The sequence below is a fragment of the Aulonocara sp. 'chitande type north' Nkhata Bay genome, linkage group LG8 (genome assembly GCF_057382095.1).
Source record: "Aulonocara sp. 'chitande type north' Nkhata Bay isolate Kocher_YH1m ecotype deep benthic linkage group LG8, A_spYH_male_GT1.1, whole genome shotgun sequence".
Lineage (NCBI taxonomy): Eukaryota > Metazoa > Chordata > Actinopteri > Cichliformes > Cichlidae > Aulonocara > Aulonocara sp. 'chitande type north' Nkhata Bay.
In genome coordinates, this window is record NC_141351.1 from 5,776,618 (window position 1) to 5,790,199 (window position 13,582).

General features: G+C 42.5%; 2 protein-coding genes across 7 annotated transcripts in view; one reads left to right on the forward strand and one right to left on the reverse strand.

The window, feature by feature from the left end:
* Positions 1-6,838, reverse strand: part of vps35l (VPS35 endosomal protein sorting factor like) — a 19,169-nt gene extending 12,331 nt beyond the window's left edge. The window contains exons 1-18 of one of the 4 annotated variants that reach the window (XM_086302966.1): positions 6,789-6,838; positions 4,663-4,762; positions 4,364-4,546; positions 4,167-4,286; positions 3,944-3,968; positions 3,589-3,665; positions 3,367-3,495; positions 3,201-3,285; positions 3,068-3,124; positions 2,834-2,930; positions 2,424-2,471; positions 2,149-2,242; positions 1,628-1,828; positions 1,475-1,521; positions 1,201-1,312; positions 346-462; positions 200-253; positions 29-109 (exon numbers count right to left, since the gene is read on the reverse strand). In XM_086302966.1, the coding sequence (XP_086159092.1) occupies positions 29-109; positions 200-253; positions 346-462; positions 1,201-1,312; positions 1,475-1,521; positions 1,628-1,828; positions 2,149-2,242; positions 2,424-2,471; positions 2,834-2,930; positions 3,068-3,124; positions 3,201-3,285; positions 3,367-3,495; positions 3,589-3,665; positions 3,944-3,968; positions 4,167-4,286; positions 4,364-4,546; positions 4,663-4,665 (1,530 nt within the window). In that variant the 5' untranslated portion in view covers positions 4,666-4,762; positions 6,789-6,838. Of the gene's footprint in view, positions 1-28; positions 110-199; positions 254-345; positions 463-1,200; positions 1,313-1,474; positions 1,522-1,627; positions 1,829-2,148; positions 2,243-2,423; positions 2,472-2,833; positions 2,931-3,067; positions 3,125-3,200; positions 3,286-3,366; positions 3,496-3,588; positions 3,666-3,943; positions 3,969-4,166; positions 4,287-4,363; positions 4,547-4,662; positions 4,843-6,431; positions 6,658-6,788 lie in introns of those variants that run through there. The other 3 variants (XM_086302965.1, XM_086302964.1, XM_086302962.1) reach the window with 3 other exon arrangements.
* The window catches only part of zdhhc16b (zDHHC palmitoyltransferase 16b), an 8,302-nt gene continuing 1,344 nt past the window's right edge, over positions 6,625-13,582 (forward strand). The window contains exons 1-10 of one of the 3 annotated variants that reach the window (XM_086302969.1): positions 6,625-6,752; positions 6,848-7,065; positions 8,984-9,294; positions 9,376-9,570; positions 11,967-12,055; positions 12,147-12,175; positions 12,290-12,423; positions 12,775-12,860; positions 12,949-13,072; positions 13,236-13,306. In XM_086302969.1, coding sequence (XP_086159095.1) covers positions 9,025-9,294; positions 9,376-9,570; positions 11,967-12,055; positions 12,147-12,175; positions 12,290-12,423; positions 12,775-12,860; positions 12,949-13,072; positions 13,236-13,306 — 998 coding nt within the window. In that variant the 5' untranslated portion in view covers positions 6,625-6,752; positions 6,848-7,065; positions 8,984-9,024. Of the gene's footprint in view, positions 7,066-8,877; positions 9,295-9,375; positions 9,571-11,966; positions 12,056-12,146; positions 12,176-12,289; positions 12,424-12,774; positions 12,861-12,948; positions 13,073-13,235; positions 13,307-13,582 lie in introns of those variants that run through there. The other 2 variants (XM_086302968.1, XM_086302967.1) reach the window with 2 other exon arrangements.

Genomic DNA, 13,582 nt, shown 5'->3' on the forward strand with positions numbered 1-13,582 from the left:
GAGATTCAGGGAAGCATCGTGCACCAACCTGAGGGTAGGCGTCCTCGAATGCTCGGTCAGGGGTCATGTGTTTGATGATGTCAGCCAAAATCGTGTTGACCTCCCGTTTCTGACAGTCACGCAGAGAGAGGATTAAGAAAGGTAGTGCATTTCCAAAACATAAATAAATAAAATTTGTGTTTGACTGCTTTCTACTCACTGTAAAGTGTCTGCAGGTAAACTCCACCCAGATTTCAGCACAGTTGATGTAGTCCTGCAAACCAAAATGAGATTTTCAGTAACAATCTGGAACATTCTGGCAGGAATAACGGGACCTTTTGAAAACTACTGTCAGCGGTTCAGAACCTGAGGACTGCGGACTTTGGTGATGACTTTCCAGGCTTCATTCAGGATCGTCAGCCTCTCGGATTCTGGAGGATCGGCAGACGCCAGGCTGCGACCCAGAGAGCCAAACAACAGATGCTGAAAAGGAGACAAAATTCATTCCAAAAAGATTTAGACAATGACCTGAACATCTGCCTCTATCCTTTATATATTTTAATGACTTTATTACCCAATGAGATTGATTTTTCATACTCGTTGTGAATTATGTGAAGGTGTAATGACTACTTTTTCTTCAGCTTTTCTAAACCTTCCCATTAAATTATTGGCAGTAAGGAATTTTCACCAGTTGATTGTGTTGACTATAATCCTGGAGGAGCTGTAGAGGAAACAGAGAGGTTTCAGATCTGGCCATCATCATGGGAAAGGAGTGGAGAGAATTTGTCATCAGTGTTGCTGTTTGAATCCAGCTGGAATCAACACACTGTCTGGATTCCTCCATTAGCTGATGCAGAGGCCATGTAACTGTGGCTGTAGACCTTCTGCATCACTTCCTGCACATACAGCTGAGCACATCAGTTTCATTTCCACTGACCTCATACCAACAATACCTGCATTCATTTTAGCTTTGAGCTCCTTATTGTGTCCATATTTAGACTTTAATTCACTGAGCTCTGACATGATTTTTGTGGTGTAATTGTTTTCCCTTTCCAAGCTGTTTTGCTCTGGGATATTTTAAATTGTGTTACTGCCAAGTTGTTTTTCATAAGTATTTTTTATCTTGTACTTATTTCCCCACATCCAATAAACAGAAGATGACTTCTTTGTTTTTAACCAAGGTAAGAAAAAAGATGCAGTGAACATGAAACGTTCTCTGACCTTTGGGAAGCCGGCCTCGTCGCAGTCTTTGATCATACCGATGAAGTCTGTGGCTCTGGCTGCAACAAACTCTGGCCTGAACGCCCTCATTACTGAATTCAAAAGCAAAGCACTGTGGGAAAGCAAAGATGAATTAGTGCTGTGCCATACATTCTGTGACAACTTTAGCTAAACCCATGCTAATAACGGTCATTTCTGTGAAATAAAAGGATCGTGACACTTCCAGGTAAATCACATGACAAGAAACAGCTACTAATAATTTTAAAGCACTCACTTGTTTCCCAGTTTTTTGCATCTCTCCATCATCTCTGTTAGCAGAGACTGAAACAGAAACACAAGCAGCATTAAAAGCAGAAACATCACTGAGGTTGTGCCCCTGCGACGCTCTCACCGAGCTCCACTTTTTCAATAAAGTCTAAGTAAATACCTCTGGAGCTCTGTACGCGATACACTGCAGGATCCAGCTGATGGCAGGTGAGTAGAGTGTCAGGTACTCGGGCATCTCCACCCTCTGCAGCACCAGCTGGGCCCGGACGTTCTCGCTGCTGATCTGTCGAAAAGTGCCGAGCAGGTCGAAGAAGTTGCGGTTCAGGCTGTCTTTCAGGTGGGGGGCCACCTCCATGCCCACCTGGAAAGAAGGATATAGGTGTCAAACAAACAAAACCTACAAAGCTGGTAAACAGCGCAAGTCAAAAATAGCATTGTTCATGCATTTGCAGCATTTTTTTATGGCAACTGATCTGGACAGGAGGAGTTGCAATATGCTCACTCAGAAAAAAGAGGCATCAACGACAAACGACAGGAGACAGAAATAAGTCATAACATGAAGGAGAGAAGCTGGGGTCACAGTGGGTTGCAGATGTAGCAACAACAGCCTAAATAGGACACCCCAGAAACACAATCAGCAAGGTAGGGAAATTAAGGAAAGACGAGCAGAGTCCATCTCACCCTGCAGAGGTAAGCTCTGGCATATGCAGCCACCAGAGGGTCTCCAATCCCTCTGACCATGGCACTCAACCGAGGAAGGGTCTCCTGAATGCCGCTGCGGACAGTGGCAGGACAGATGGTGTTTTCTTTATGTCAAACGATTTTATTCCAGTTTACAAACATGGTTGATGCATCACAGCTATTAAAATGACATTTTCCAAATATTATTGCTAAATCTTTACGTTTTCTAAAGAAAAATCCTTGTGGAAACCAGCTGATAAACTGTGAGGACTCACGATTTGTTGAGGAACCGGTTGCACTTGAGAATGGCAGCTTCAACATAGCTGTATCACGAGGTTAAAGAACCAAATTTACATACAAATTACTTACAAACATACATAGCTGAGCCACTTTGCATTTAATCGTTATTATTAATATCTGGTTCTCTTTCAAAGTTTGTGTTTTTGGCCTGTCTCCCTCCCCACACCTCTAACCGGTCACAGCAGATGGGTGCTCCTCCCTGAGTCTGGTTCTGCTGGAGGTTACTTCCTGCTAAAAGAGAGGTGAGGTGACTGTTGTTGAGATTTGGTGCTATGTAAATAAAACTGAATTGAACTTGATTTTAAAACCAGGTCTGCGAGTAAATGAAACTCCAGCCAAAAGCAGACTATGAACAGAAATCCTGAGTGAGGGTGTTGAAGGATACAGTCTGGGAAGGAGCTCTCTGATGGAGGCGATCTTGTAGAACCAGTTGAGGCACGTCTCCTTTGCGGTGTCATTCACATCTTCAACTGTGAAATTATCTGAGGTGGCAAACAAAAGTCAAATGTGAATTAACAAAAACTAAATCAATGCAACATGACTTCAGAAGGTGCAAGGATCGTCTAAATGCTCTGAAGAATTTAAAGCTTTAAGTTGATTGTCAGCATTTCCACTTTACCTGGTAAAGGCCGTGGGTCTGAACACATGGTCCAGATCCTGTCGTACACCAGCCGGCCTGCAAACAACAAGGACCCGAGTCACAAAACTTGCACATTGTTCAGGTTCAACTGTGGAAAAAAATCTTTACTGACCAAATGTGTCAAGGATATCAGTGATGAGAACAAATTTGCTGGGGTAGAACTGGATCACCGAATTGTCGGACAGAAGCTTGGAGCACTGCAGCACAGATCACAGATCAGGGGTGATATTTATTAAGGCGACACCAGTTAAAATGAGCACCAATTAAATAAACATTACCTGGATGACAATCTTCAGGGCTTTGACCTTCTGGTCAGAGGACCAGGCCTCCTTTAGGGACTGGTTCAGCTCCTCGATGCGGTTGGCGTAATCCTGTTGCGAGAGGTTCAGCAGCTCTCTCTGGGAGCCCTGCACACACACACAGGCAAGAAGATCCAATAACATCCCCCATCGTATTTCTTGAAAGAATAATGCAAGGCCAGCCAACAGTGGGACGCCTACCTCCTCTAGATCATCCAGCTCCTCCAGACGAGTGCGAACCTTCTCTGAAACAGCCGATCCTTGACTGGTGGCTTTTCCTAGTGAAAACAGGAAGTGATGTATAAGTTGTGAAGTTAAAGACCAAATAACAACTTAATAAGTGATGCTGACATTCTTTTTGTTTGCCCATTTTGTTTTTGCTGCCATTTATGGTTATGATAGACAGAAAAAAGCAATTTGAAAGGATTTAGGTAGTAAAATGAATATATTCTGATGCTGTCACAGGATTTATCGATACGACAGATAACTATAGACATTGAAAGCATTCAGAAATTTTCTGAAATCATTATATGTGATAGAAACAGGTTGCTCTTACCTCTGTCAGAGCCTATGAACAGATTCTATGGAGAAAAAACAAATTATAATTAAATTTTAGAACATCAAAAAAAGTGCTAAACTCTCTTGAATATTTTGTTAATTGGTGAAGCCATCAGGTTCATTTCCACTATGTTTTCAAGCAGCATTAAATTATGAGACAGCAGGCCCTTGGGTAAGAGGTAAGCATAACAACAGCCTTGCTGCTACGATAGAGGACTCACTATGGAGAGTTTTTCGGTGGTGGTGAACCTGGCCAGGATTTCCCCTCGCTTCAGTGACCAAGGTTCAAAATCTGGTCCCACTGCCTCTTCTTCCTTCTCTCTCTTCCTCCTCCCCAGGTCCTGAAAGCACATCTTTATTTAGTGTCACTTTCAAATGAGCACATGCTTCAGGATTTACATTTGTCCAAGTCACTGACTCCTGTGGAGCTGCTGTGGGACATGGGTGGCGTCTCGCTGGCCGAGGCCGCGGCAAACATGGACAGGGGGTCGGTCCCGTCCAGCATGGAGCTCAGAGGGTCTGGTGGTGCTGAGGAAGAGGAGGATGAAGAGGAAGAGGTGCTGCCTTTGCGGGTCCCACGGCGGGTCTTTGTATCGGTCACCTGGACGGATTGAGAGAGGGTCAAACCTGTCACAGGCCCATTAAAAAAACCACAACAATGTTTCTGCATGTTTTCAGTGAATTAAAGCGAATAGAGATGCAGCTCAACACTGATACCATGATGGGTTTGAGTGGGTGGTAGTCTCCAAAATCGACAAGAGCGGCCTCAAGACGACACCTCTGCAGCTCTGTGTCATAGTTGCGGCCATGCGAACGCCTGGTTGCAAAAGAGATAAGACAGCTTTTTGGTCCTGCTATCGTTGATAAAGCACTGACGAACATGACCCAGTCACACAAACAAAGCTAAACTAATTATGGCACAACTCTGTGAAAGAAAGGCATAGAATGTGTGAAATTACAAAGAAATGTCTGATTTCATCGTCTGTGGTTCATAATTAAAAGTCTAAAAGAATCTGGAGAAATAAACGTACAGGAAAGTGAATGGCTGCTACATTTCTGAGAAATATGTTGGATATCTACACTGATAAGGACTGTGTAATGGGTAAGGAGTGAAAGGATGGTACGTTATCAACCTACAGATGGCTAAAAGCTTCAAAACACACAAAATTTGATTGCACTAACTCAAAACTGTACTCAGTAGTTTGTATAGCCCCCACATGCTTGTAGGTATGTCGAACAATGTTGGGGAATGCTCCTGATGAGATGATGGATAGTGTCCAGGGGGATCTCCTCCGAGATCTGGACCAGGGCATCACTGAGCTCCTGGACAGTCTGAGGTGCAACCTGACAGAGGCAGTTGGACCAAAACAAAGTCCAAGAGGTGTTCTACTAAATTTAAGTCAGGCAAGTGTGGAAGCCAGACATCGGTATCATCCTCAAGGAACTGCCTGCATACTCTCAACACATGAGGCTGGGCATTGTTGTGCACCAGGAGAAATCTGGGACCCACTGCACCAATGTAGGGCTCAAAGGTTTCATCTTGATACCTGATGGCAGTCAGGGTGTCACTGCCTGTAGAGTTAGAGTGCACGTCCATCCATGTATATGTCTCCCAAAAGCATTACTGAGCCACCACCCACCATACCACTCACAGTGAACAACATTACAGGCAGCATCATGTTCTCGATAACTTCTACAGACTCTTTCATGCCTGTCACATGTGCTCAGGGTGAACCTGCTCTCATCTGTGAAAAGAACAGGGTGCCAGTGGACCTGCCAGGTCTGGTACTCAATGGGAAATGCCAGTGTAAATGTCACAGTGCTGTGCAGTGAGTACAGGGCCCACTAGACCATGCTGGACAATCAAGCCAGCTTCATGCAGTTTGTTTCTGATTGTTTGATCAGAGACATTGACACCAGGGTCCTGCTGGAGCTCTGACAGTTCTCATCCTGCTCCTCACAAAAGAGCAGATAGTGATCCTGCTGATTGGTTAAGGACCTTCTCCGATCCTGTGTCCTGAAATCCCCTCCATGCTCTTGAGACTGTGCTAGAAGACATACAAAAACTTGTGGCAGTGGCACCTATTAATATGCCATCTTGGAGGAGTTTGACTACCTGTACAATCTCTGTAGGGTCCAGGTATCTGCGGCCAGCAGTGACAATGACCCAAGGCAAATGCAGAACTAGTGAAAAATCGTCAGAAAAGACGAGGAGGGAAAATGTCGTTATAAGCCAAATCTACACCGTAACCGAAGAAGGCGTCTGATTCAAAGTCACAGTCATAATAATACCATAAAAAGCTTCTTCGTCTTTAATGTTATGTTGCAAGCCTGAAAAAAGTTGACATTTAGTTTACGACGCTAACTGGACATTAAACGCACGACAATCGTATCTACGCTACACGTGTGTGCGTGGCTCAGTGTTTAAATACTAAAGATTTAAGTTGTTAATAAACCGTTTGTAAAATAAGAAGACAACATCTTACCACTGCACTGCAGCCATTTTTCTGCATCATATGACACCTCAGGCCTCAGCTCGGAAGTTAATTTAATTTGGGTGGTTTTTTTTCCACAGTCGAGGGGTTAGTTAAATATCTATCGCCGCCACACTTAATGGATACCGCTGTGAATATGTATTTAAGTTTCATTTATAATTTTTTACGAAGACAGCGTGATTTAAGAGGCATTTTAATGAACTATCGCAAAATACAACTTCATTTCCCAGGATATATTGCGAGCTTTCGACGCACTTTCGCCACAGAAGAGAACAAATAGACAGGAGGCGCCACTTTGGAACAATATACCGGGTAGCGACTTTTTATGTTTAACGCTACTGATTTTACCATAATTCTGACTGTTGCTGTCAACTCCTGGCACACTTTTCCTTACAAATATTTTCCAGATATTTCGCTAGCACTCCAGTCTAGAAGCCAGAACAGAACAAGCTGCCAGCTTTGCTGCTGTCAAGCAACTCATCTCGTCAATACACGATCTTCTTCGTGAGTCTCGCCGCTTACAGTCTGATTGCTGCAGTTAGGGGAGTAGCTGCAGGTTCCAGTTCAGCCGAACCATGACCTGACCGTGGTGCTGCAGGTCTGTCTGCCCAGTTCTCCTGACCAGGTACAGTCTAGCGATGTTAAGTTTGGCTCGGGGCGGCAAATAGTTTCTATTAAAACAAACACGTAAAGGCTGGCGTTTGGAAGCGGCTACAGTTAGCTAGCAGCTAGCCAGCTAGCGTTAAAGTGTGACATGTCTGACTGTTTGGATATAATGGACACGAGTCAAACTGGTTGTAGTCCTGTGGCCATTAGTAATACTGTTTTGTCTTTTATATGTAGACTTCATCAGTCATAACCAGTCACTGTGAGAAACATGTTTTGTTGTTGTTGTTTTTTTTAAAAAATATAATAACATTAAAACCAATAGCAGAACTGTGATTTGATAAACTTTGAACTGTGGTGGGGTCTGAGCACAATGTATGGCTTACATGTCAAAGTGATGACCAAGTGGAGACCTCTTGTGTTCATTTGACTCAGCCGGACCTTCCTGTGAAACATCCATCAGTTTCCATTCATCCAGCAGCGCAGTGTAGACGCCGGTTTGATGATTTTTATAATATGATAGCACGAAAGTGTTCTTGTGATCTCACTTCATGTCAAGCTGAAGGTGGCAAAGAGTCAGACTCTGATTCACAGTCTCCATTAGTTTTATAACTTGAAGCTGAAGAAGTGAAATAAAAACCTTTCATCCAGCAGCATGATCAATAATGCGCAAACCACATCACAGTCACTAAAGCTGCTATCAAAGGGACTGAAGACAGGGCTATACTTAAGATTATCTCCGTGTCTGTGTTTAATTAATCAGTTTCAGAAATAGTGAATGATATTCTTTGAACATTTCCAATATCCAGAATCCAAAAACATGAAAAAGCAAGCTGCTGACTACAAGTGAAAAATATCAGACAATCCCCCCTCCTCCTCTCTGACTCACAGAAGACAGTGCAGAGGAAGAGGACAAAGTAAAGCTTATTATAGTGAGACTGTGAGGTAGTGACCTTATTCTATCTAAGTCCAGATTTAGGGCAGCAGGTTGCCATAGAGACTGCTTCTTCTCCCATGAATCCCCCATCTGTGTGGCACGATCTCCTTCTGTCTGTCAGATACAACCATGCACGTTAATATTATGCCCTTCAAACACCCTTCAGACGCCCACCAGCCTTCCTGTGCAGTGGTGAGACTCGTTCAACTTGTCACACAACCAGAAATCGTGTTCGCTCTCTTTATTGCTGAAGTAAAGGAAGTAAAGGCCCTCTCAACAAGAATTTGTCTAATGTTTCTGTATGTTACATGTAGTCCCTGACTTATGCGATTATGTTAAACTTGACAGATCTGTACATGTCACCTGTTGCTGGATGTCCCGTCTTATTTTCATCTTCTTTTAAATGTAAATAATGAGAGATGCGCTCTCATTATTAATGCCATCCTGTTTTGGAGAACCTGAACAAGTCTTATCTGTGTAACCAATACTCACTTTCATGACCCGATGCTCCAGGATCAGGTGGCCACTTTATTTTCCTTAAGACGTCCGTTTGCGTTTCCCTCTTATAAGGTTACCAATCTGCATCTCCCCTGAGAGTCCCCAATAGGTTTTTGGCCTGCAGATGAAGATTTGCCTTCAATTATTAAGAGGAGAAGTTTATTTGTAGGGGCTGATGGGCGTAACTCCTTACCTGATAGCCCTTGTCCTTGTGTGCTTTGATGGGCATATGTCACACAGGAGATGCTGTTACTGTACTTGAGTAACTTCAGTGTTTTCTAGGGAAAGGGAACACTTTCTGGGAAAGGGATCCCTTGTCCTCTATAAAGCTCACTAGTCTTCCTGTTGCCTGCCTTCTCAGATACACTGGGAGCTCTCAACAAGCACTTGGTGACGATGGAAAGCTCCGCATCTGTCAGGCTGCGTTACGAGGAGCTGCTGTTTTATGCGGCCTGTGTTTCTAACTGCTGGTCTGTGTGTCTGTGTGTCTGCGTGTGTTTAGAAGGCAGAGTGTGTAGGAGAGGAGGCAGTGGCGGTGGTGGCATGCGTGTGAGCAGCAGCTGGAGGTGGCAGCTCTCCCGAGCCATGCGACTGGCGCTGCGCTGGTGCTGGCTGTGCCGCACGCAGAGGGGGGGCCAAGGCGGGGGTACCAAAGCGGGGATCGGCGGCAGGTTGTCAGAGGTGTGGCGTTACAGCAAGCTCCTGCTCAAGTCACTGTACTTCAACAGCCTCACCAACTCAGACACTCTGCTGGACTGTGCTTTTGAACCCGTTTATTGGATAGTGGACAACGTGACCCACTGGTTTGGAGTGGTAAGCTCACTTCCCTCCTCTCTTGATTCCCACGCCTGCTGCTGCTTTCCTTAATCATTTTTCCTTCTCTTACCCTCCCAGGTGTTTGTCTGTCTTGTCGTCTTGCTGACATCCTCAGTTGTGGTCATTGTCTACCTGTTTGTCCTTCCCATGATCGTCAGCACTTACCCTGCACACTGGATTGTGTGGCACCTCTGTTGTGGCCACTGGCTTCTCATTATGGTGGTGTTCCATTATTACAAAGCGACCACCACCTCTCCAGGACACCCACCAAAGGTAGGAGTCACACTCCTCAGAGGCTGACATAGTGACTTATTCTGCTGCCATCATTGATTTTTACATTTTTTTAAGTACAAATGTGAATACTTTTTAACATTTAAAACATTTCTTTTTTGGTTTATGCGTTGGTTTGTAGGTATTTTTTGAGATAGGGTGATTATATTTCAAAGACTGTAATTGAATTACTTTTTGAATATTAACAAATCATAAAATCATAAAGTAAAAATCTACATACAAAAGTATTTCTGATTTCTTAGGGGTTTTTTTTTTTGCATATTTGTCACACTTACATGTTTATATGTTACATAACCCAAGAAAATGAATTTTTTTTAATGATTTTATTTAATTAGGCAGAAGTTATCCAAACTTACCTGCCCCTGTGTGGAAAGGTAGTTGCCTCGTAAACCTAATAACTGGTTGTGCCACCCTTTGTAGCAAGAATTGCAGTCAAGCATTTGTGATAATTGGCTATGTGGCTTTCTAATGGCTGTGGAGGAATTCTTTTGATTCAGTCACACTGGACAGGTTTTGAGCACGAACGGTCGGTTTAAGGTCATGCTAAGGTCATGCTAAAGCGTCTCGATTGGATTGAAGTCCAAACTTTAACTTGGCCGCTCCAAAACCTTCAGTTTGTCTTTTTGAGCCTTTCGAAGGTTGACTTGCTGGTGTGTTTACCATTGTTCTGCTGCATACCCATGTGTTCTTGAGCTTCAGGCCATTAACTGATGGTTAGAAATTCTGTGTTAGTTTTACGTCAGATGTAACCTTTTGTCTCATCAGAGTATTTGCCCAAAAGACTTGGGGATCATTAAGATGTTTTTTGGCAAATATGAGACTGGCCTTTGTGTTATTTTTGATCAGCAGTGGTTTTCTCCTTGGATCTCTCCCGTGGAGGCCATTTTTGCCCAATCTCTTTCTTATTGTTGTATCATGAAGTCTGACTTTAACCCTTTAAAGCTGGTCAGAGCGGGCACGCTCTGTTTTGCGTAACTATTTTTAAATCCCGGTAGAACTGCAACCAGGTAAGCTAGCGCAATAATTTTTTTTGCACATGAAACCAGAGGAGTTGTACTTACATCTTATGCCATCAGCTTGTCCTAGGTCACAGTTTCCTTCCACATATAGCTTTGCAAAAATGGCATAAAAACCACTTGCAGCAATAAAAACACAATATTCCAGAAACACGCTTTACCGATCCGATCAGCTGTTCGTAACACTTCCTATGTTAGAATAGATCATCAGCGCAAACTATCGCACGTCCGCCATTACCTGCCCGAAACCGGAAGTGACGTCATTTTCTCGGAAATGTAGTTTTTCACCTTCAGGGCCCCATCAGCCTATACTGGTGTTTTAAAAGTTATGTTTGACTTTATGACTTTCTGTGTCGTTTCTGGGATGCTTAGAAGTCATATTGCACTGCTGGAAATAGTTTATTTTGATGCATATGCTGTTTTTTTGCAAATTTGCATTATAATATTTATTTTCGTTTTTCCTGTAGTAAATAAAAATTGGTGTATTTCAAAAATAAAACTATGAAGACACTCAAAATAAATTTCCTGTGGTGGGAAACTATTTTGTGCAACTTTTTTGTATTTACAGTTTTGAGGGATAAACCTCTTAAGTTTCTCTAACTAGAAATATATGTTAAAAAAACCAAAACGATTTTCAATTTTTTTTGTAGTTTATTGCACTTTTTTGTAATTTATGTAATTACTATGCACTTAATGCAGACATATTATTAAAATTTGGGCTATAATGGTTGTATTGATGTATAGCAACTTGAAACGCTCCCAAAAATGGCTCCACAACATGTAAAAATATAATATAAGCTCTGGCGGACTTGGTTCTATGGTAGGTCTTAAAGGGTTAACCGAGACAAGTTGAAGTCTGCTTTAGATGTTGTTCTGATTCTTTTGTGACCTCCTGGATGAGCCGTTGCTGCACTCTTGGAGTGACCTTTTTTTTTTCCTTAATGAATGAAATCTTGACTTTAAATACAGCGTTTTGTATTTACTCAGGTTACCTTTGTCTAATATTAAAATTAGTTTCATCTGAAATATTCAAATAGTCAAAAAATGTAGAAATCAGAAAAGGCAAAAACCTTTTCACAAAACATAACATTGTAACAAAAGACATCAAACCTGTGAAATAATTTACTAAGGTCATAAATCAAGTGAGAAGTAGGTAAAGTGTTTTTTTTTATAAACACTTATACAATTGGACTTTTTAAAAGCAGAGGAACTGCCCCTGATGGTCGTTAGAAAGAATGCAGGTTTATGTGTCACTTCTCAGACCCAGCGGTCCATCATTCCATCTTTTATGTACAGGCTGTGGTATTTTCTGAAGATGACAGAAGAGCTTTTGTCAAGCTGCATTTTTTTTTTCTATTTTAGGACAAAAGTCCCTTCCCTTTTGTGTCCATCTGTAAGAAATGCATCACTCCCAAACCACCGAGGACACACCACTGCAGCATCTGCAACGTGTAAGTTCTTCACGTAGTTCCAATGTGGAGAGTTGGCGTGTTTTATATGTTTGTTTTCTTTTATCATATTAAAATGTTTGCTATATTGCAGGTGTGTTTTGAAGATGGACCACCACTGTCGTATCCTTTGAGCGAGGAAAAACTCATGAAAATGACTTTTATTCTGTTCACTTTTTGTTTTGGTGTCTCCTGGTGTTCCCGCTTGTTACACGTATTGAACTGAGCTCTTTCCAGCCTGGTTGAATAACTGCGTGGGACATTTCAACCATCGCTACTTCTTCTCCTTCTGCGTCTACATGACCATGGGCTGTATCTACTGCAGCATCAGCAGCAGGAACTTGTTTCTGGATGCCTACGACGCTGTAGAGGTAAGGCTCGATAAGGAAAGATTCAACCATCTATATGTTTGGGTGGCGTTTTCGTCATAGCAGCTGCATCTCATTGTTCCAGTTCAACTGAGATCCATTCTGACACGACATATTCCTTTAAGCAGGTTTTTCTAGGTATTATTAACACTACCCCTCTGCACAGTTTGGGTGAGGAGCTATGAGGAAATAATTTGCATCTGTCAGTAAAGCATGATTTGCAAAATTACTCTGATTAAAGACTGTGCCAGCTGGTAAACAAAACTGTAGGCTTTGGATAGTAACGTTAAAGGATCAGTTCAGCACAAAATACAAACTTTGGACACTACTAACTGTCCTTCCTGTCCACCTCAGACCTACTATCAGACCCCTCCTCCGGACTACAGTTTTAGAGAAACCACTGCTCATAAGAGCATCATCTTCCTCTGGGTGCTGACCAGGTGTGAGACACTTTACCTTTTCAAAAAGTCCATAATGCCACTTGTATAGTGCAAATTGTAATATGCCCCTTCTCCCTCTTCCCTGCAGCTCTGTGGCAGTCGCTCTGGGTGGACTCACCCTGTGGCACGCCATGCTTATCAGCAGAGGAGAAACCAGCATAGAGCGGCACATCAACCGCAAAGAAGCCAGAAGATTAAAGGAGAAAGGAAAGGTACGTGCACTCCTGTGCAGAGTCAGTTGCTATATATGAGCAAAAGTTTAGTCTTTTATTGGACAAACCAGTTAAAGTTCACCAGACATGAATCCTGCATAGGAACAAAATTCAAACTCATCGAGGGTCTCTGAAAATCCTGTTTTCTTCTTTTCCTAATCAGGTGTTCCGAAATCCATATCATCGCGGTAAAATGAACAACTTGAAGCTACTGTTTGGTGTGCAGAAGAGGAGGTGAGCTCCGTCACTGCTTCAGCTTTTGTGCAATATGTGCAAGTATTCCATCTAGAGAGAGGTTCTTATTAGTCATAGCTGGGATCATGTGCTCAATACAAACTATTATTCCACCTGTTTTTCTAACTGCATAAAGGAAAAGAATAGGAAAATATTTTTATATTAAATTGACACATTTGATGGTTTTCATGCAAAGCCAGCTGGCAGGTTTCTTTCAGTGTTGTGCTTACTGAAAAGCAGGGACACAAATTACCACTGTTGTATGTATGATTTTTG